Source organism: Lineus longissimus, chromosome 8, assembly GCF_910592395.1.
Source record: "Lineus longissimus chromosome 8, tnLinLong1.2, whole genome shotgun sequence".
NCBI classification, from domain to species: domain Eukaryota; kingdom Metazoa; phylum Nemertea; class Pilidiophora; order Heteronemertea; family Lineidae; genus Lineus; species Lineus longissimus.
Genome location: NC_088315.1, coordinates 13,955,389 through 13,980,202, shown reverse-complemented (window position 1 = coordinate 13,980,202; position 24,814 = coordinate 13,955,389). Strand labels below are relative to the sequence as shown.

At 40.0% G+C, this 24,814-nt stretch overlaps 2 protein-coding genes across 3 annotated transcripts in view; both read right to left on the bottom strand.

Moving 5' to 3' along the window:
• LOC135492604 (ionotropic receptor 25a-like) overlaps window positions 1-24,814 on the bottom strand; it is a 59,475-nt gene that overhangs the window by 25,410 nt on the left and 9,251 nt on the right. The window lies entirely within an intron of this gene.
• Window positions 662-24,090, bottom strand: LOC135492943 (glutamate receptor ionotropic, kainate 3-like). Its single transcript, XM_064779690.1, has 13 exons — window positions 24,060-24,090; window positions 22,969-23,112; window positions 17,930-18,199; window positions 13,452-13,648; window positions 12,920-13,102; window positions 11,625-11,798; window positions 10,105-10,326; window positions 8,670-8,776; window positions 7,843-7,933; window positions 6,688-7,012; window positions 5,654-5,871; window positions 3,687-3,940; window positions 662-1,246 (listed from the first exon to the last, which is right to left on the bottom strand). The coding sequence occupies exons 1-13, from the start codon at window positions 24,088-24,090 to the stop codon at window positions 949-951; spliced, it is 2,514 nt and encodes an 837-aa protein (XP_064635760.1). The 3' UTR covers window positions 662-948.

Genomic DNA, 24,814 nt, shown 5'->3' with positions numbered 1-24,814 from the left:
TTTTTTACCAAACAATTTATTTATATCTGTAGACTTGCCACAGCAAATATTTTTTCAATACCTCTCCAAATATGTACTTGAGAGTAAAAAACATGCACTCGTCTAATAGATAGGCCTGGACCCTCCAACCTATGAATATTCATTAGTGGTCTTGTCTCAGCAGCGCAGTGGCGCTGAAGGATCGTGGAACCAACGTACCTAAATCGCGGTAATTCAAGCGTCCGACGAGATCTCGGTGATCAGCTCGTGCCCTGGTCTCTAAATCGGAACCTGGTTTGTGAATAGAAAGTGGACCCTGGGTACAATTTCACTGCACGACATTGAACCTGGGTACACTTTATGTGTACCCAGGACGACAATAACCCCTTCAGCGTGGCCATTGAAAGTGAGGTCTGTGCGATCGAAAAACGGGTTCACCATATGCTGCTATATTTACCGCATAGAGATACTGTACATTGCATACGGCAGAATCTGTTCAAATTTGGGAGAGGTGCACGGTAAAGTGAGGCGCGCAAAATACAGAAAAATTACACGTAATTCTTCGGTGGTATGGGTGAAGGTATTAAACGGAGGCAATACCGCTGGAATTTCAGTATGAGTTCATCTTGGCTGTGTTATCTTCAACGAGAAATTCCGAGGTGCGTATGCATCTATGGCTAACAATGCGATGGATGAAGAAACTACCTTAAGAAAATAACTTTATGGCCACAAATGAAAAATATATTATGTTTTCTTTGTAAAATAACTGTTGGGTAATATGACGAACTCGTTGTATTTAGCGGGGGGGGGGGGGGGCTACTGTTTTTCCCAAGACGCCGCCTAAAGAACATGTTCTTTGACATGCAGATTTCTGATAAAAAAGTGTTTTGGGATAGAAGGCGGCACCCCCCTCCCGATACAATTTTTTTGTCTCTTGATACATTGTCAATTGGCCCTCAAAATCTATTACTAAGCTTGATCGTTATTATTTCCAGCGACTCTTTTGCTGCTAGGTGTAGTATCTCGGAGTTCATATTTTCGTCTGCAAGCTTTGGTGCATCGCCTAAACACCAGCTCAATGACAAGGACCAGTGATGACAATGCCGTTGAAGCTGCAAGAACCACAAAAGCCCCTGCACAACTCTCTAGCCCAAGTGGCTGTGCTGTGCTGCTTGACGTTGACACGATGCATTCGGCTCCGGATTGAGTTGACCACCACTTCTTCTTCCAACGTTGAATTACCCCTGCTTCTTGCATCGCTACGATGCTGAAAAGATAAATGTCGGCTTGCAATATATTTATTTTTACAGAATTGTTACATGTGCGGAGTACGAGTGGAACAGGATTATTATTACTCAGTGATGATCACCAAATATAATAGCTATAACAACTTCAAATTACTCCAGTCCCGGTCCTCAGACACCATGACTCCGCCCACGTAGGTTGCTTCATTATTCATCCAAAATAATACGATCACTCTTCATGATTCCTGATTGGAACACCTTCCTCGGGATGTGATCAACGGGCGGCCGAAAGATGGTTTGAATTGGCGTGCCACGCATGAATTAGCGCGGCCTGGTCTATGGGCGGTTATTACCGCATAAAAAGAGGTTGTCTCGCATAGACATTTTATGACTCGAATAGACGTTTGGTGGCGCTCGTTTTAACGGAGACGTACCTGAAATAAACATATTGTGTCGTATCTCAAATAGACATACACTCAAATAGACGTTTGGTGGCGCTCGTATCTCAAATAAACATATATTGTCGTGTTTTCAGCTTTTTGTTAATAACTCAAATAGACGTTTGGTGTCGCTTTTCAAATAGACATACACTCAAATAGACGTTTGGAGGCGCTCGTATCTAAAATAAACATATATTGTCGTGTTTTCAGCTTTATGTCAATAACTCAAATAGACTGTTTGTTTCAGGTACGTCTCCGTTAAAACGAGCGCTACTAAACGTCTATTTGAGTCATAACACGACATAAAATGTCTATTTGAGACAACCTCTATTTAAATAGACGTTTGGTGTCGCTTTTCCGCAAAAATGGAAGTTCCCCATTTAGACGTTGTGTGGCGCTGGCGCGCGGCAATTCTGGAGCAAGTTTGGAATTGGTTTATCTGCAACGACGATATTATTGTTATTGCTCTAAGCAGTGCACATGGCTATTTGCGCGCGTATCTAAGGAAAATCGAGGCTAAATATCATTTCATTTTAATTGTAATTGGATTGTCAGTGTATTTAGCTGTCTGCATTTCCTGACAATACATAAGTACATCAAATTTACATGCAATACATGAAATACCGCCGCTTACCGCAATGATACTGTCAATATCGCTGTTGCCGTCGTTAAAATTGATTCCAGCGCCACACAACGTCTATTTGGGGAACTTCAATTTTTGCGGAAAAGCGCCACCAAACGTCTATTCGAGTTATTAACAAAAAGCTGAAAACACGACAATATATATCTATTTGAGAGCATCACCAAACGTCTATTTGAGTGTATGTCTATTTGAGATAAGACACAATGGGCCAAATTCATAAAGGGCGATTAGCTTAAAACAGCGTTTAACTACTGAATAGACATATTCTGGTCCTTCATGTAAATCTTCGCAAAATATGAATAGGCCCTGAAACTGATCAGGGAGAAGTTACACACGTCTAACCCTTAAACGCCCTTTATGAATTTGGCCCATGTTTATTTCAGGTACGTCTCCGTTAAAACGAGCGCCACCAAACGTCTATTCGAGTCATAACACCACATAAAATGCATATTTGAGACAACCTCTATTTATGCGGAAATAACCAACCATACTGGTCTGCTTTATGAAACAAACAATGAGCACTCGTATACGCGATTTTAGGACATTGTCCATCATTAGCTGTGTTTGCACTTCCAGTTCTTCCATTGTTTCTTATCATCTGACGTAAATGACTTCATTACGGTTACATCCATTGGTTGAGCGATAGATGTACACCCGGCTGGAATGAAATCAATAATTCCACTCATTTCTGTCACTGCATGTCCAAACATTCCAGTCCTATATGCACCCGATATCTGTCCTCGAGAATAAGGAACTGCTCACTGTTTTCTGCCTCCACATGGGCACGAAACACTTCATCAAGCCAATGCTCTATAGTTTCTTGGTTCATCCACCCCGTGTCTTGGATGAGGTCACCATAACATAATTTGGCAAGTCGTTTTCAGAAATATTTCGGACAAGAAAGATGCTTTTTACCTGCCCTAAACCCGGACAGCAGCGTTCCGTCAAAGGATTCTTTCCGATTGTTTTACGCCTACTACAACATGGCCGACTACAACATGACGGACGTAAATCATCCCAAAACGCTCATTGATTGCAAAAACTTCCAATTTTCACCGTCAGGTTTATTCGACTGCATGGTATGTAAGGTTCCTAACTATCCGGGCCTAACTGACCAGACGCAATATCGGAAGAAGCACGAAATCAACATGCCACTGATAGCAACGTCGACCAACACCGACTCGGTTTTCAGACATTCCCTATAGACCAGTTTGCACAAAAGAATATTCAACACCAGTTTTATCTTTTGTGATCGAGGTCTCTTACAACTGGAACGAGAGCGTAAAGAAGGTGTCCGTTGCTGTTGACTTTGGTGATTACAATATTATTAAACCCCAAACTCTAAGCGCTCCTTTAAGTAAACATCATAGTCATACCAACCTTGCAGAGAACACCGTGTTTATTGGGGAATCTTTTGGGAGAACAAACCCATAGCCAGCCACGTTAAATATCTCATCAGCAAGGACGTAGTTTTCGCAATCCCTGTTGTAGACGTATTCTAGCTGAGTGTAATCAGTCATGAACGCCCATGCACCTGTCTCATTAACTAATTTAGTGCCCTCTTCATTGCCGAGGACGGTTGGGTTACCCGCCATCATTTCCCAAACTCGTTTGTAAGCACCTCCTTCCGCGTCCTGTTAAAAACAAACAAAATTCCAATACTTAATGTCGGGTTAAAGTTCCTAGCGAATTTGACGAATGAGCGTACTTCGTTTAAAATGGTGCTTGGTAGTACGCAGGTTTCGCAATCATTACCAAAGACGAAGTACAAAAATATCTGTTCATGAACAACGTCCTGCTCGCATTCATTGACACCACACTCGTAAATCAGCTTTCAAAGCAGCACAAGGAATCAAGGAATACTTCAAACACACCTTCGATAAAACGAATTAAAAAAGACTTCGTCCTTCGTACCTAGAATTACAAAACCTGCCTGATCGACGGTTCCCTTCAATCAAAAACACCGATTCTTGAATGAACTTTATTCGTCTTTTGGTTTAATGATTAAGGTCCATCGCTTTCAAGCGCGGTATTTGAGGTAAAATCTGGGAGACGACCAGATATTCATGCGTTGATCACTCAATTTGTCAATTACCGATTCATGAAAATAATTGCGACATACTTAGTATTATCAGAGTCTTTCAAATAAAGAGTCAGGCAACTAGGGAATGTATGGCTTCAACATCAAAGCCGCTGCCCATTTCTGATGACGCGGGTTGGGACAAAGCTCTCTCGGGTCACGTGGTACATCCAAGCCAATTCCATACAACTGGACTTTGAACAATTCTTCTATCAGCTGAACATGGCCGTTACAAACAACCCGTTTTAAAGCGAACCCCTGCTTTAAGGCACTGATCTCTATAAAACTATTTAGATATAATGTCAAAGATAACATTTATATGAAAAGTGATATGTTTCGCATTTTGTTTTTCGACAGTTTTGAGGAGAAGTGATGGATATTTGATAGTTTGGTGATTTGGAAGCCCAGTTTCTAGTTTATTTAGATTAGAAAACGGTTCATTTTCCCATCGATGAGCTTATTTTGACACACAAGCGCAAAGTGGTGTGAGGTATACTGTCCAATATTGTTGAACACGCAATTTGGCTTAAACCTTACAAACATTTATGATGTGTACATCAATTTTTGAGTCACCTCATCAGAAACAATTTACAGTATATGTTGCCATTGATAACAACCTAATTATGGTTTTTTTATAACAAATTGCAAACAGATGAGAGTGCATGCAGCCTAATTGTGGTTTGATCATTGTTATGTTTGGCAATTAGCAGCTAATCAACGCATCTGCCTAAATTCTTGGATCGTTCTCATCAATATAATTTACGCTGTATGTATCTGTATTCATATGTGTACCTCAGGTGCAGAGAAAGTATTTTTCATTGAATTCTGGTCGTTCCATCATTGTTTTGCACCTCAGCTGAGTTTGTAGCTGCATTAAAATGGCTTCATCATAATTATGGCTTCCAGTCAATTTCCCGAGAGAGCGGTGGTATCAAAGAAAAACTGTCGTGACCTGACTCTTTATTTGAAATACTCTGGTATCACAGTGTATATGAAAAATGTAATACATGTATGTTGGATGCTTACAATAAGGGTCTCAGATCCGATTTATAAGATTTTGCAAAAATAACATCTTTGCGCAGATCAACGTCGCAACATTATATACAGAACACATGGAATTGGGCTGCTCCTTCAACCCATGAATGGATGATCAGAATCGTGTTTGCTGTGTGTTGGACTCTCCCTTAGTGATACAATCATGGCTACTTAGTGGAGAGACAGTGGACGTGTCTCGGGCGTACACTCTGCAAGACTATTTGATACAAACCTTGAACAGGTAGTACAGGTTAGAGCCCTCCTTGCATATTGGCCTGATTTCGTCTTGTTGACTGAGTTCATCTAACGTTCGGATAGGTGGGGGGACGTACGGTACAGTCAGGAAGGCGACAAGGTCAGCAGTGTATGTGGCAAAGGTGATAATTGTGAAGAACCAATAAAAGGCGACGACAACCCGACCGGAGTGCCTCGTCGGCAAAGCCATTGCACCTGAGGTGGGAGAAAGACGAGTGTATAATAGGTTGATATACGGTTTTTAGTGATTGAATTGAGTGGACTGGTGCGTTCAATGAAGCGATGTTAGGTACCTCGATATGAGAATATCGTACCTCATCTGAGATTTCGTAATTTTCTCTGGGCCAAAGACGTTCATGTGAGGGAGGCGTTTCGTCATATCTCCCTATAGATTTTCGTCATTCCTGGCAATGCCCGCCAATTAAGAATCTGATTTGCGCTATTCAAAAGTTAGGCTTGCCGCAAAATGATTGCTTTGCCGATGAAGCGTTTTTCAATGCATTGGAAGGGACTTTTTCTGTTCAGCAACAGTTCTGGTCGATGCACAAACCCCAAGCGGCTGAATAGAATGCATATGTATATGCTTTCCCAAATATTTCTAAACATCTCCGCCATCGTAAGATGAATTATGTCTAAAAAATGGTAGTACTAGTATTTACTTCACGTTATGCATACCGATTGGAGTATACACCACTTTTGTAAACGCAAGATGACTTAATACTTGGTAATCCAACAACAGTCCATTGGTAAATGTTAAAAACCAAATTTTAAATTAATCCGAACAGTAATTCGCCCCCATGAGCCCCAAGCGGACAAAACATTTACGAATGGACCATGACAGTACATTTTTTTCGTAAACGGCTTTAGTTCAATATTATGCATACTGATGATAGTGAATACTACAAATTCCGAGATTTAATTCATCCTATCACCCAACAACAATGCCCAATTGTTTTGAGTAGAAATCAGAAACATGATTTCCCTAGTATAGCCAACATAAGGTTCACCCACCTTGATGTATAAGAATCCGGTACGCCGTCCATATGCTTCCCCGTATTCCCAAATCCTTAATGAAAGTTCCATCCTTCCTCCTTGACCGACCATTGGGTTCAAAATGATTGATTAGCCCAACTCCCAAGCCAGTCATCAAAACGGCTCCAGCAATAGCCGACCAGATTGTCCAATGAAAGGGACGAAACATACGGAACTCCTTGGACTCGTCCTCCGGTCGCTTCATAATGATACCCGCCCCGTCCTGGAGGTAGGACGCTGTGAAATCAATTACCGTCTCCCTAATATGAGTGATGGTGAATGGTCCAATCGCCATGTCAGCTTCCTAAAATGATAACTAAAAGCTAAAGTGGGAATAAAAAGTAATAAACCGGTGTGCAATGGATAGTAGTCCTAGGGCTGATAGTCCGTGTAACAATAGCCCGCATTGCTAAATGTTTTGGTTGGGTTAGCGGTACAATAGATCATGCTGCTTAATTGATCAAATATAGTGCTACCGGACTATGACTCCAGGGGACTATATCCGCTGTCACACCGGCACACATAATTTACTTTCAAAGTTCATAATCCTTACCGATTTCAGGCTGAGTATTGGCGGAAAATAGGCCTGTAGTTGGATTCATTTACTGTTTCGAGCTTTCCTAAACTGAAAGCATGGCATTGGAAGGTGTTAGAGAGTCCGCCGCAGCTTTGATGCCATTGTCCATCCAAACTGAGCATGTTGAAAGGCATCGAACGCCTATCGGTATACTATCTAACTTAAAACGAATATCCATAACCGGTCTTAGAAAGGTGAATATAGGGTATTCGGGCCATCGGCTGGCCACAGTATCTTATGTAATCAGGCATTACTGTTTGTAAACTCTGACTGGAGAAGTGGATACAAAAAAACTTGAGGTCGGGATTCAGGATATTGTAATATCCTTATGTGGCACTTTTGACCAACTGATTTAAATTCTGTTTCCTAATGACAGTTTCTGCATAACACTCAGGCATATAAGATTTGATTGCCGGGGGTTGGTTGATATATTATTCAGCTTTTACTGGCAGGACGTTGTTCCAGGGCCATCCGGTATATATAAACATATAATTCCAAAACCTATGAGACAATGCCAGAATCGGTGATCGTCTAGTGAGCCAACAAATGACACTTACCCCTCGTATGACCATACCAATAAGTCCGTTCCAGCTACCATCCTCATTTGGAGCACCCCACTTTCCATCTATCGATTCAACCATTTTGTACCTGATGGAAACAAAAATAAAATAATCATATTACATACGTTTACTGAATATCATGGTTTTTCTTCTCATTATTACGTTAAGTGATTGATTGACCAATTGACCGTATACAACCACACTGTTTTTTTCAGAATGATCACACTGGTCTGGGCCACAGTAGACTCGCTAGAATCCATCGTTTACGTAATACAGCAAACGGCACGTTTTAGTTTCCTTTCTGCCCTCAATTTCATCAGCCACATCGAGACCGGCGAGTCTATTGTCGCACAGAACAGGTGTGCAAGGGATAGTAGTCCTAGGGCTGATAGTCCGTGTAACAATAGCCCGCATTGCTAAATGTTTTGGTTAGGGTTAGCGGTACAATAGATCATGCTGCTTAATTGATCAAATACAATGCTACCGGACTATGATTCCAGGGGGACTATATCCGCTGTCACACCGGCATATTCTATTAGAATAACCAATGTGATAACGTCAGATAGGGCAGGAGGACTTAAAGCATGGAAGAGCTGTTACCTTGGCAAATCGATCGATCTATACATTCCCCCGCTCAAATGGCACTACAGCTGCAGTAATCGTAAACAATCAAAAGGCGTTACGCAGCATAAAGTACCGTGTGATCAGCGAAAGCTTGATATTTCAGTAATCATGAATTAGTTAAATCATAAATCCCACAGATGGATTGGTTTGTTTTCTAGGTCATAATTATCTCGTAGAATTTGGAAAATTTGGTAACTCACGAGAAATTGTACTGTTTCGCCAATTCATCCAAAATATCGACGCAGAACCCGGTGAATTGAACAAAGGGAGGTTCAAGATCTGCTCCTCGAAAGATAAACGGAGTGGCCTGCAAGACGATACATAAATGAGACACATCGGTTTTTCAAGGGTGTTTCAACATTATTGTCACCATGAATATGAAAAGAGTAAAACATTTCAAAGCTGTCAAAATATGGAAATGTCTCTTGTACATCGAATAAATGTATAACAACAGACTTCTTGAGACATTTCATAGACACCAAATGTTATTGTCGATTAAGTTCTACTGCTGATTAGAACAGTGACTAATTTTTTTTTTTAATTCTCAGAGGAAGACAGCTGCAACACGAAATCACGCACTTTTACTAGGAAAAAATTATCATGTCTATTGTATATCTGATAGGTATGACTTCATAAGACATCTAATATTAGATATCAAAAGTTAATATCGATTAGATATCAAGGCAGATAAATGTCTAACAGACATCAACATATTTTCCCTGCGTACCCAAAGGAGGTTTGAGGCAGCATGGTAAGAGCCCGAACTTTTAGAATTTCACTGCTGGACACCTTGCATCGTTTACTTTTTGAATTGGTTATCGTCGACACGCACGTTCAGTGATAGACCAAATTTTGGTCAGTTTATCTAAATCAGAAAATTCTTTCGAAAGATGCTCTCACTGCACTTACCTACTCCACAGCATAGTCTTGCCTATCCTATTTACACCAGTTTATTTTTATTTCCTCTAGTATGAAATGTCATTTTGACAGAGAACCTACTATTGTTATTTAATATTTGTAAGTTTGTAACTAATATCTGCGAGGAGTAGCATGGTTTGTCAGCACACAATTTCGAAGGGATGACTATGAAAGATAAGGAAGCAAAAACCTTGCTCTTATGGAGAACACGAAAAAGACACATGAGTGCCATCGTCAGTACAATCTTTGACACAACGGTATTTGAAATGAAAGACCTACTGCGGTATCTCATTTTACCGATAGACCTCTCCGGTGAGCATATTTGTGTTTTCAAAGGCTCAAACCAAACTACTTTATTTCTAAGAGTGCACTAACGCCGGTCTGAACAACCAAGCTATGTAATGTTCCTCTTTTTTTACTAGGTAGCGTAACTTTATTCTTGATTCAAGCCAACACCAGCCGTTAAAAAATTGAAGTATAAACTTAAATTTGAGATCATCTAAATTCATATTGAATACAAATTTGAAAAAATCGCTGTTGTGTACAGCGATATAGATATACTCTGCATGACAATTCACATCACGCTGACATGTTTGTTTAATGTTGGGCGGCGATGTTTATTCTATTTACTTCTGGAACATACAACACCAGTGTATACATAAACGGCGTAGGCCTTTAAGTGATAAGGAAAGCTGTGTTGTTGGGTATTTCTCTCACCTCCCTTGTCGCAACGATTAGCTCCCTTTTGTTCAAACTGCTAAAAGTATTTGGAAATAATTCAGCAGGCACTGTTAAATTGCCCTCTGTCCAAGTTGCCACTTTCTTCATGGTTGTGACACCATCGGGGCCCGTGTGTGTACTGTGGATGTCAAAGGATATATTCTCGCGGTAACCACCAGCTGAAAACCTCACGACACCTGTATAGCCTTTGAAATCGGTCTGCAACGAAAGGTAGTTTTTATCCACAAATGTATGAATTTCAGGCTAATATTTCGCATAGTATTATGGATTTCAGCTTCACGGTTATTTGCTAGACAACAAATCAATACTTTAAAATATATTCGCAATCAGTAACATAAAATCTTTTTTGTTTCACCGAGTATTATAGACGATATTAAAGTTATTAGCTATGAAGTCTCATCTATCCAAATGAATGATAATTAAGGGAGTTTGTAACTTCATTACCCTGGATATCAGTACAAATATTTAGAGTGTCATGTATTTAAGATGAACTGCCATTTTCAATGTTTCACAATTTGATAACATAAAAATAATAATCAATACGGCGTCAGCCGGGAAAACGACTAAACTAGTATGCCCAAGTAAGAGTGGTCTTGTCGAAGAAATGTAAATTCATTTAGATTTGATTTAGATTTTTTCGTTCAGGTAAGTCACCTATATAACCTACTACAAATATGTTGAGAAAAAATGCGGAAAACATTAGACGGGATAAAATCATTCAAGTGACTTACATGTGAGGAAGTATGTTTTTTTTGTCGTGTTATACAAGGTGTGACATTCGGCTCGATACTAGGTATGACGTCATTTTCCCGCGTGACGACGCCATGGTTCACAATGAAGCTGAGGCCATTGAAGTGTCTATTTGGAGATGTTTTTTTTTATGTTGCGTAAGGGGCCAATAATTTCGATAAAGTTATGGAAAAACATTTCAGTTCATGAATGTTCAGGAAAATGTACAGGAAACAAAAAATACTGCATTAAATAGAATTTCTTTTTTTTCTTCAGGGGGTTACCTGATTGTAATGGCTACTTCTAACGCAACACCAGTACTTCACCAGAAGTTTTTTTGTGACTTAAAATCCCAGCGTGGACCACTCTTCAAATAACCTCGGCATGTTGTGGCCAATGGGAATTCTTAAACCTAATGAGAAAATTCCTGCCGAATCTACCAGTATCTGATACAATCGAGGTTCAAATTAACACTTAATAGTTTGGTTGCAGTTGTTGGTAGGCCTGCTTTAGGGCCTGGAGCATTGTCTATAATGGTAGATCTAGACTTAACACCTTTTTCAATATCAGAAAACCAACGGATAGTAAAACAAAAGAAAATGTGACATACATGTACCAATAAAAAGTAGGACAAAGTGAAGTCATACCAAATTATGACTATGTACAGGCCACCATGCAGTCACCCGTTAAAGCTTCCTCTTGTAATGTAGCAAAAGACAATTAAAAAACACGGGGATCGTCCCTACAGGGCAATTGTAAATCCTTACCATATTCACAATTGTGTTCCTTATTGTAGACTTGCCGTCACTGCCGATTTCACTACACATCGTCATGTTGGGTGCTTTTGCTTGTGTAACGTTAGTACTTCCATTACATTTCATGATGGTCTGGTAGTAGAAGGCTAAAGTCGATATTGCATCTGCCACCGATGCTTCTAAAACCTGGGAGGCAGAAATAAAGAATGCGTTCATTAATGTGACTGTTGAATTTTGAAAATATTTTAGCAATTTTTCAGACTAGTTGGAATGTCAATACTTCTGCAATATATATTTCTAAAATGTTTTCGAAATGTTATAAAGTTGAAGTCGTATCACACTGGGTTATACTAAATCATTCAATTGCAGTAGTTTTGCACATAACTTAAAACAGGTCACTGCAGAAATGATTTAGAAAAGAAAAGTCGAAAGTGTGTTTCAAAAACTTTAGGCGAGATTTTAATGTTATGTATGACGTAATTACACAACATTGCTTTGACGTTGCGTTTAGCGTGTTTAGGGCAGGTTGCTCTGCCTTTCTCAAGTACACAAAGATGAAACCCCTTCCGAGAATCGAACCCACGACCTCCTGATTATGCGCCCGGTGCTCTAACCACTACGCCACTGATCTTCCCGAATTAACACAACATACATTACCAGATAAACACAACAATATTCGGTTGAAACACCGAACATAGTTTTTCTAACTTTATTAAATAAAATGTCCTTTCCCAGGACAGGCAAGCTCGGCAAGATGGAACGCCTGATAAGATGATCGGCAATGTGGTGAATTGATTCTCCAGGGTGGTTCTGATGATTTCATCCACTTCTCTGCCCGAATTCACCTCCGATATATATCCACGGTATTCCATTAGCGTTACTCGTTTTCCGTATAACACTCGACTGAGTTTCTCGATCCAATAGCATTCCGCGATGATGAGGTCACTGCAGCTGCTGCCCTCTATTTCCCCATCGCTGAATTACAGGCAATGTCGGACAAACATGCGGTTTCGTAATGGATTCAGGCTTTCTAGCTAGGGCAGTTAGATTCAATCTGGCACATGTCCGAGTGTTGGAAATACTACATAATTGTTCTGAATATTTCTCTCTCTGACTCTATGGTATCATTCATGCTAAAAACAATGCAGGGTCAAAGATAATTGACTTTGAAATAAGCTCAAATGCGTAGAAATAAGTGTCGATGTCCGACTGTCACGTGACTAAAACGTCATCAATATCTTATTCAAATGACCTTGTGAGCTATAAATAGTAACTTCGCGGAATGCTTTTTTCCCGTTTCAACTTACATTGTGGACTGGAAGATGCTCGCCTTCTCTCATGGACTCGGTATCTGGCACAATGGTATAGTGCTCGTGGATAAATGCAACGTTGCTATCACTGGGCGAATACGCACCGACCTCATCAGTTGATATGTTTCTTCCAACAATGATCCAGAAGAAGTTTTGTCGAAGAAGTCCCGCTATTTGCGCCTGTAATGGATGAAATTACATTTCGATAGACTGCGTGTCGCACACTCACTTGATTACATGTAAATTCTGGTTTGATAGGTGGCATAATCGGCCGACCAAGACGCCAAGTTTGTTCCACGAATTGCAAATGGACATAATCACCCGTTGGCTCAGGCGATTTATGACCTCCATGATTAAAATATTTAAGGTCAAAGGTCAAATGAGTGCAAAACCCTACTGATAACTGCATGGGTGTGGGATGAAATACTTCACATCATTATAATCATGTGACAAATGGGCAAAGTTGATCCTACAAATTGATTGCATTTTGCCGTTATTCCCAACGAGATTTATAATTAGGGATACTCACCTGATGTAAGATATGTATGACATTGTAATTACTACACAGCACAATGACAGTTTTATGCAGCTCCGATGTATTCTTCATGATCTTCATAGAATTAGCGATGTGGTCGTCTGGCTGGTCCTTGCGTTTGAAATAGAACTGTTGAACTTTGATGACGGATTCTGTGTACACAGATATAAGTTCTTGTACGAATCTATGCCCTAGGGAATGAACGAGCAATGTTAGTGATTAATCTGTAATAATATGGATTAAAAATCTAATCTATACGTGATCTGTATAATGTGATTTTGATGCCCATTGCACAAGGTTGTGCAGTGGCAAATGGCATCTGGCCGAAATTTAAAAATTCCTAAATACAAGCATTGATATTATCATCTAGCTAAAATGCTCTGATATGAAACACATTACATTCCTTCTGCCAAAACTACCGCTGACAACGTGTATTTTGGAATAGGCTCCAACCGCATGACATAGTGAATCGCATTGCAGTGTATGGTGAGGCGAAAACGCTGAAATACAGGAGAACTATCTCATAGACATGATAATGTTCGCAATTCGCACAAAAAAATGCTGAAATCACGTCAACACATAGCTTGTTTTGGCACTTTTCAAACAAAGCAAAAAACTATAAAAACCAAGCTAAATAACAATCGACAACAAATATAGAATTAATGATATCCGAAATTTTTATTTTGCAAGTCTCATTCCACGCGAATATAGACAGACTGCAAATACGCATGCGCCAGATAATGTCCCACTTATTGCCTTCTAAAACCTAGTTTTCCGCTTGATCGGATCCGAAAGCAATAGCTGGAAGTCGTTAATCCAGTGCTCTACATCCGTCCTGAAATAATAAACGCAACCAAACATTCCCCGAATGGACAAAATAGAAATCAGCATGCAGGGCTGTTTCCACCGAACGCGGTTATCGCAGCGATTTGCGATCCGTTTGTCGCTGTGGCGGTCGCAGAGGATCACTTTCATGGATTAAAGGGCTGTTTCCACCGAACGCGGTTATCGCAGCGATTTGCGATCCGTTTGTCGTTGTGGCGGTCGCAGAGGATCACTTTCATGGATTAAAGGGCTGTTTCCACCGAACGCGGTTATCGCAGCGATTTGCGATCCGTTTGTCGTTGTGGCGGTCGCAGAGGATCACTTTCATGGATTAAAGGGCTGTTTCCACCGAACGCGGTTATCGCAGCGATTTGCGATCCGTTTGTCGTTGTGGCGGTCGCATAGGATCACTTTCACGGATTAAAGGGCTGTTTCCACCGAACGCGGTTATCGCAGTGATTTGCGATCCGTTTGTCGTTGCGACGGTCGCAGAGGATCACTTTCATGGATTACCCAATAACAGTTTCCACCAGTACAGTGCGATTCAGTCAAATTACGTCAGCCGCTACGATCATCGCTGGAAATCACTTTCAGACTGATTTTAATGCGATTACCCGCACGGTTACCAATCAGAATGTTCGTTATACCGCCTAATAATAGTTTGTAAGCCATGCAGAGGCATTTCTCTTTCTTTGCGTCGGCGAGACACGTCCAAGAGGTCAATATGGCAACAGTAGACATGAAAGAAAATCTGATTTTGTTTGTAGAGAAAAAGCCAATGCTCTACGAATCAATTTGGGTTGATCTTATTAACTTGGCGTTTTGCGATTTGTTGTACGACACGATGGCGACCAACTTGGATAACCACATCTGCAGCATGAGTGCTACACGTATGTGTTTATCTCAACTGGCTCTGTCGCTTTCCTGGGAATCGATGTTGTTTTTCCGTCGAACAGTTCTCATGACTGATAGTTTGTGAAGTTATCAACATGAATCGAGATGAAGAGAGGCGACGCTCGAAATTCTGGTAGCAGGACTAAACGACAATAGCTGCCTTGCCTTACGTACAAAGGTGTCACCGAGACAGTAGAACGGTACATGGGGATAGCAGGGATGGCAACAGCATGTAGGCCACACCAGTGTGTGGATTCGGACAGGCACAAACAGATTCAACCGCGAATATTTCCTGTTCAATGGCACTCGCCGTGGATTTGCTGGTTGGCATTTCTATATGACAGCTTAAACACAGTTGTTAATAGGTTTATATTGATAAAGCTGTCCTGAATAAGTAGATAAATCAATGTTTTTTGTAGCTCTATGCCAAATTAATGGCGCAATTTGCGCTTATTTCCACCATGATTGCCTAAGTTGTGGAGATTATTGCTGGGGCTGTGTTGTCTTGCATATACACCAGAAAAGGAAGATGTGATAACAAGCGCTTGGCTTAAAGTGTTCTATAAAGTGACTTAAAATTCAAAATATACGGCAGACTGTCCGCTATGGTTACCTCTGTGCACCTGTGTGACTGTCCGCTATGGTTACACCATAAACATAGTTGACAGTCATGACAGTGTCCACATGTAACCATAACAGACAGTCTGCCTCCTTTAACTGCATTTTAAGTCACGTTTATGAACCACTTTGAGCCAAGTGCTTGTTATCACATCTTCCTATTCGGGGGTTCATGCTACACTACACAGACCGCGCAATGATAATCACAGCGTAGGCGGATATGGTAGATATTAGCGCAATGTGTACCCTTAATTGGGCTTCGGGCTACAATAACACTGATTTTAGTGCTTGTTATAAACCAACCAGCAAATCCACGTCGAGTGACATAGAACAGGAAATATTCACGGTTGAATCTGCCTGTGCTTTCAATTTATTTGCTGTCGTCTCCTCGCCGATTTGGTAACCATAGTGGACAGTGATTTATTCACACTTTCCGAATCCTCACACTACACACACCACCAAGGCAATTGTTGGCGAAATCAAAGGAGAAATGGGATATGCTTGACACTACAGACTTTGTATATCAAAGTCGTATATCGGGGAGACAGGCAGAACAGCAGAACATGCTCGGTGAGGCTGAAAGAATACCAGAAAGACATAGAGACTGCAAAATATCGTAAATATACTCTGGCCAATAGAAAATCTTCGTTGAGCGAGCTCAACGATTCGGCCATCACAGATCGTGCAGCCAAGGATAATCATTACACCGATTGGAAACAAAGCAAGGTGGTAGAGAGAGAGCCAACACGATTTACGTGATGGGTGAGGAGGCGATTTGGATTCGTACAACCACCAACATTAATCGAGACGAAGGGGTTTACAGACTAAGTCACGTGTGGGATCATAGTCTGTCCGCTACGACATCTAGCCAGACCTTGTCACACTAACTTCGGAAGAAAAATGGTGTAACCATTTAAAAAGGTCAAGTTGACGAATAACTTTGATTGTGTAAAAACTAACTTTCGTTATCGGTACAATTCACGATCAGATGATTTTTTTCGCAGGTTCAATTGAATTATCTATTATACATTGTAGTTAAATATTGACATCGATAAGACAATGCAATGCACGCAGAAAATGAATAAAATGGTAGTATGTAAATGTTGAAACGAGCCAAATGAAATAAGCCAAACTAAACGAACCAAATAAACATTCTTAACATGAAATTGAAGATCACGTTTTAATGAAATGATTGCAAGCGTTAGGTTGATATTTGCCTGAAAAAGCACTTTTATTTACTCAAGCCCACTTAATTTGGCTCGTTTAAGTTTTAAACATGGCCAAACTAAACGAGAAAATGAAACATTCCATGGTACACCATGCAAAACTTAAAATGAACCAAATCGAATGGATATATGTGAATGACATTATATTTTTTGCCATAAACATACTTGACCGAATCCTGCAATGAATATTACATGTAAACTGGATCTTTCAGTTCAGGTTTAAAACGTTTGTTTGGATCGTTTAGTTTGGCTTGTTTCATTTGGCTCGTTTCAACATTTACATACTACCGAACAAAAAGCGTAACGTTCCAGCAAAGCATGGGTGACATTGGTCATTGAGATAAGCAAGGCGCAAATTATTGAAATTAGCCATCGTTAAAGAGGAATTATCAATGATTGATTGTCGTAAGGGTGAATGTTTCAATATTTCTGATAATTTTTGTGCTTGGTTCCACTCAACTTTTGACTAAAAACCTCTGTGGTGGGCAATTATGTATGGTGTTTCCACATTACTATCTCAATGAAATAATTATCGGATCAAAACAATTCATGGTCAGCTGATTGAAAGTGAATATATCGAACGATCTTCACACAGATTTATCACATTTTCATAATCATTTTACCCTTCTTCAGTTGTCATGATACGCCGTAGTATCCGTCTTAACTTGAAGCCCAGAATGCAACTATAATAACCATAAAGGTAGTTTGAATGAGGATTCTTCAGGTGGAAACCCGTTTACAATTAAAAAACACGTTTTTCCTGATGTCATTTTAGTAGCAAAACGATGTTAAAGTGGCATCGTTCCAATAACATCGATTCCATATACAGCAAATGCCAGATTAACACCAGGACGCTGATGTCAAATCAAAATCTCGCAAAAGCCCCGACGCAGTTATTGCATGACATACCTGTAGTATCATCAAAAAATATCGTCATAGCTCCAACATGAAGATGCTTGATGAGTTCCATGCCAAGAAGTTGCTGCAGGTGATATCTAGCTGGGTGCATGGTGATTGTAGAACCTGTCAGCATCATTTTGGGATGTTCACAGATGCTACCTTCAACAGCAAGCAGAGGCTGATTCAAGCTAGTAAACATGTCTTCAAGGTAGTACTGGGCTTCACAACTGCTGGTAACTGATATCATAGCCGTGACGTTGTTCTTTAAAAGTTTGCACGCTGAAAGAGTTTCAGAAAAGGATGATGTCATTGGTTAATTGGCGTAAACTATCACCAATGCAAATTCATGACTCCGCTTCTAGGCGGGGTGGAGTTAATAAAAAGTCGTTGCCTGTTACGCTTGTCCCGTGTCGTCCGTCGTTTGCTTCCGTACTCTTGTTTTTTTCCGGAAAATAACTGATGCTAAGCTCTTGCCAGTGGATCCCATTTTCCGTATGGTTTTTGGCAACTGAACTGTTTCCAAAAACATGTTGTAATTTTAGTCAGCATTTGGCTTTTTCGACAACATACAAGTACGTGTAATACAAATTATTTGAATTCTAGGAGTAAATAACATATCTTTCTTAAGGGAATATATGGATTAAAATGCCAGACCACATTTACCTTGAAAGTTACTCTTCAGAACTAATTCTGGACGAGCTACACTATGAGACCGAAAGGTTTTTAGCTGAATCTCACTATATTGACCACAGAGACACTTAAAATCAGTGGCGAGATGAAACCAGTGGTCAGTTGTGGATGCTATGATGAAAAGTGTATCGCGAAGTACATCTACCGGAATGAGGCTCGATTGCAAACAGTATACGATTGAGTCTTTGACGAATTCGACACTAATTCACTACCTTGACGACATGTCGTCGGAATTAAATTGCATAACAGTGGTACATCTCGTTGTCTACATGAGTGATATTCGTACAACTCATAGATGATTGTACATGTATCTTCTCGTTAATGCAGTTCTTGCTCTTTGACAAATAATCGAATCAACACATTTTAGGGGGATTCTTCTAAGCTCGACATGATAAAAACAGCAAATTCAATAAGACGGCAAATTGCCCCGATGCCACATTCCACTATGTACGAAAGAAGATGTTCCAGTGCCGATTAAAATGAAGTAGCATACATGTGTACAATATGACGGAATGAGACGAAACTAGTATAGAGTTCTAATTCATTGCACTGTATTCGTTGTCACCTTTTCCTATTTCATCATGACACCATAATTTACATCCGTACTTCGCACTGTTTCGATCGTAATGACTGCAAAACTTGCCTATTACCTCAACAACTATTGTATGAAAACGACACGAGGTCAGCTTCTTGATCTTGAAGTTATGAATTAGACAATGGTTGCGGACACCTCTGCCAGGCGGACACCTCCGCATTACGGACATGTTCGTTCAGTCCCGATTTTTTTTTCTAAGTCATTTGCTTTAACCAAAACCTCGGAGGGCGGACACCTCTTTACTCCGAATTGCGGACACGACCATGGTGACTTTTTGGTCCAATCACCTCACAATTACGGACAGTAAACAAATTATTTGAAGTAGTTAATATCTAAATGGAATATGTAATATGTAAGCTTTACGACCCCCATGTTGACACACATTACACATGAATCCATTTTTTTGACAAATTAAATGGAATATGGAATATGCACGCTTCACGACTCCCGTGTTCATAAGCATGACTACACCTTTTTGGCAATCCATTCTGTTTTAATTATTAATTTTAATTGTTGCTCTCCTAATTAAAACAGAATGTATTGTTTAATCATCTTCACTGTGCATCACGTTGCCAAGCTACTGTATATTGTAACATTAATTGCAGTCTATTGAGTTGTTTGTCCCCTTGTGCTCTAATAACAAGTATTACTATAATGATGTACGCTGTCTATGTAATATGTAGCGTGCGAACACCACCTGCATATATCAATGTAGGCAAATTAATATTACCTCCACTAGAAATGCCAATTAACTACTTTCAAGTTCGCGTACAAAACTTAGAGCTTATCAACAGTCTAAAAACTGACGGAATCGGCTGCCATGTTGGCAACATATTTTGTGGTGAATGTGCGTATGCCGATGATGTGATTCTGGTAGCACCATCGTGCAGCTCATAATTTTTCTATTGAATTCAGGTTATCTTATACGCATCAAAGAGCAGATTTCTAATTTTCGGGTCAGATGACCCATCAGGAGAGATTGTATTTGAGGGTACAAGGGTTAAAATTTCTACTGAAGAAATTAATTTGGGCATTGTTATTGGCCCTGATCTTCGTCGAAGAAGGGTTCATGTTTTAGTAAATGATCTTTACAAACGGACTAACATATTAATGGCTCAGTTTAGGTTCGCCGACTTTGAAATAAGATATAGATTGTTCAAAAGTTTTTGCACGTCTTTGTTCGGTTATCAGCTATTAGATGTCCCGAAGCCATACATGCAAGAGTTATATATTGCGTGGCACAAATGTATTCGTCAGGTATTGTGTTTGCCTTATCGCACTCATAACGATTTGTTACCGGACATTATTAAAGACTGCAGTATTCAAACTCAGTTGGAGAAGAGGTTAGTAAAATTCATCAGTGGTTTGAGGAAGTCAGGAAATTCATTAGTGAAGGTTACTGTTGGGTTACTCTTTGCCGGGAGCACATCATCGGTGGGGAAAAGTATTACTGAGTTGGTACAAAGGTATAGCTGGAAGAGGGATGAACTACCAGGTGAATATGTCATGCTAAGGGAAATAAATCGGAGAGTAAAATCTGGTTGCCACCCAAGTAAGGGAGTTGCTTGAAATGAGGGAGACAGGGGGTCAGATTTTGACAATAGAGGAGATTAACATATTGATAACGTTTTTGAGTACCGGGTGATCTTAGAGTACCGGTTGATCTAACAGTACGGTATATGTTTAGTATGTTGTTGGTGTTTACAGTCCGGGTTAACATTTATACTATATATATGTATTTCTGCACTTGCACCCAACTCTGTATTCTTTTTTGCACAATCATTTGTAATTGTAACTGTACGTTTCAATTTGAAAGTACGAATAAACATATTTATATACACATATACATAAATGGCATCAAATTATTTGAAGTAGTTAATATCTATACAACTAAATGGAATATGTAGTGATAAGCGAACGGCCCACAAAACTGATCGAGAGGAAATCATTGCGTATACATGTTCAGGTCCTTTGAAATAGGCCTAGATGACGCTGATGACAAGTGTCGTTTTCATGTGGTTATAGCCTAGAGGTTATTGGTGGTAGACTTCTACCGCGTTCGTGCAAAAGTACTTGGGCTCATTCATGAGTTGAATTGGATGAAAAGAAAGACAAACAGGATGTGATGATTAATACTGGGTTTAAGTCAATTCTTCGTCCAAATCTACAAATTCTAGATCATTGTCTTCGATTTCAATGTTACCAAAATCAATAATGTCTTGATCAACGTGATCTGGCACTGGCTCATCTCCTTGAAGCAGTCCGCACGCACGCCAGGCCGTATGGATTGCCTCTTCCGTTGTAGGGGCCCAGGAGTCGCTGATAATGCGCAAAAGCGTATCCCTAGTAATTGGCTCACAACGACCATGTTCATCATTACTTTGGATCTTCCAGGCCTTCCACATTTTACGCATGTTAATTTTGAAGGAACGGATGACAGTTTTATCAAATGGCTGGACCAAAGAAGTACATCTTCCTGGAACCAACTGGATAAAACCAGGCGCATCTTCAATGTGATGCTGAACCTGGGCATTTCTATGGGCTGGGAACATGTCCCATATCAACAAAAATGGAAAGGCATCACCTACAAAAGGGAGAAGACTGTCATTAACCTACGATAGTAGTGTCTGCCCACCATGTTCGGAAAGACTGTTCAGCTTTAATCATCATGTCGTCGCCCGAGACAGGTCATCCCTGTTGTCGCCTTGTTGCCATCCATTCACGAACTGACCTGTCAACCTCTGGCAATAAGGCAGAAAACAATGTGGACTTTAGAAAAGAACAATTTCAAATTTAAAGTTCCAGGTTCTCATGGACATCAAATTTGAAAAGAAAATGACATGGAAGATGGCGTTAATTTTCTGTTAAAAGTACAATACAGCACTCACCAGTGCCCCTTTGTCTTTGTGTGCGCCTGTTGACCTGCCTGCTCGTAGTTTCGCGATGTCTCTCTCGGAGGTCATCCTCTTCGCGGAGTCATCGGCGCATAGTCCCGGAGAGGATGTTATGCTCCCTGGCAAACTGGGCCGATGAAATCCCATGAGGCTGCCTGATGTTTTCGTTTTCATAGTCATCGAGCAGACGGATTTTCTCCGCCAGTGAATACGATCGGTGACGCCGAGCAGGAGGTTATAAGGCATCGACATTCTCATCAACATTATTGATGTCGCCATTATCCATTGGATGAAAGAAATCAGAAAACATTATCAAAATGCCAAAAAATATAGTGCACATCATCTTGGTTTCTTGCTGACACTTGCGATTGACAATCTTAAATGCACGAGTAGGCCAGCGTTAAATCGGGTTATTCAATGTCATTTAATTTCAAAGTGATATCAGACATGGATTTTGTGGTACATGTACATGCTCAATAAATCATGTCATTAGCGTCATCTAGGCCTATTTCAAAGGACCTGCACATGTATACGCAATGATTTCCTCTCGACCAGTTTTGTGGGCCGTTCGCTTATCGCATATTTTACAGTATGTAAGCTTCACGACCCCCATGTTCATACACATTACACATGAATCCATTTTTTTGACAAACTAAATGGAATATGGAATATGCAGGCTTCACGACTCCCGTGTTCATAAACATGACTACACCTTTTGGACAATAATGGCATAACCTCCCTATAAAGGACTCCTCTACATTACGGACACCAACGCCCAGTCACATGGGTGTCCGCATTAGAGAGGTTGTACTGGACTGTCATATATAAGGTAATGTTCAATATAGATTACATGCTGTCATTATACTAACCTTCGAACCCTATTTCTAATGGTGAAGCATGGTCAATCTTTTTAACATCAGCAGTAAGTTGAACAGCAGAATCATTTGTGAATAAGTTGATGGTCGAGCGGATGACATTTTCCATCGACTCCTCATTTCCATCGTAGAGAATACCTGAAAACATTTGAAAAAAGTGTAAGAAAGAGTCTTGCGACGTTTAAACTTCAGTACTGTTTGTAAAAAGGTTTCTTGCTCACAAAAATAGCAGCGATATGATTTTATGTGGTGAAATCCCTATAAACAGTTACAGTTATTAATCCACCAAGAGTCATGGGCATTGACGTGCCATTTTTGAAATCTGATAACAAACGTCTGACTCCAAGTAAATGAACTGAGGGAATTAAACACTGCTAATGAAATCGATTGCGTAATAAGTGGCAGTATGCTAGCGAATGGTCATGGGATCTACAATTCAAAAATATATGATGAGTGATAACGGTTTCTTTTCTGAAGAAATGAGAGTTATTGTCAAATCAAATTGTCTCTTCACTTTCACCGTATAGTACTTCCCATCTCAATCTGCTTGGTCAAATATTGCCACCCAATTCAACCGGGATCTTTTAAGGTTTTAAGGGTAGCCAATGAAGCGAGCATCGATCGATGGAAATCAAGTTTAATGTAATTTGAAAAATCAAGGTTGATAGAGTCAGAGGTAAGCGCTAAACTCCTACTAGCCACCTATTTAATATAGTAGAACTTTGCGATGTTAACTGCAAAATTAAACTTTTGAGGGTCACACGCCAATGCAGGCGCGGATCAAGTGGAGTGCCCCCCCCCCCCGCTTATGGCGACCAACGATTCGACTCATGAAGCATCTATATTGGCCTGGAATCGCATTCATGAGCATGTAGACTTTAAAATGTCTGTAGGTTTTGACCATAGGCACCGCCATTTTGTCTAGAACTTGAAATCATAAGGCAATTAGAACTCAAAGTGACAACATTATCATATCTTACGAAAGTATTTCTGTTAAGAAACATTAATAGAACAAGATAGCTGGTCAATCTATTTGTCAACCCCTTTTAAATCAACACCTGAAATAAAGCAAAATATGTACTTACCAATTTTTTTAGTCGTCTCGCTGCAATCCATTCCGATAAGTACGTTAACGAGAAAAAAAATCTGGACGTAAAAATCCATGTTGAGTCATGTGCGTTTTACTCTTGCAACAACTTGCACTTTTTCCTGTCAAAGGCTATCTCGATCGTAATACAATATTGGAATATATCCTCTTTTATTGATCACCCTATAGGTTTTATCCATTTGGGATGAGATATTCGTCCAGTGTTGACATGACAATGTAAGTCTAATCAGGTGAGCTTTTGTCTTGGTGGCCCGTTGTTATAATTTTTACCTTCGTGAAATATGACTCCTAGTGTAAAACAATTCCGAGTGGCCGATTACGCAAGCGCATCAATAGAATCTCCTGTTTCCTGCAGCAGTTTGTTTGTGTCTACATGTACATATAATTAATATATTAGAATAAGGTAGTTCACCCCGTCATGATGGCTGTCTATTGCAAAACGTAACAAGGGATCTCTGATCGAACAGGCGCCGAACTACTCTAACTATTGACAATGAAAACTAACTACTAAATATTGACAGTGAAAAGTCACATGGTGCTTCATGATATTTGCTTACATTATGCTAACATTGCATAGGATTGTCAGGCGACACAAAGAATGACAATTCCGTGCTAAAATCTTTTGTATTTCACGAGGCAATATTAATGTAACCAATTAATAATGAACACATGAAAGCAAATACATGCACACTAGTCTTTGCTCAGTGTCAATAGCTAAAGCAACACGATTTG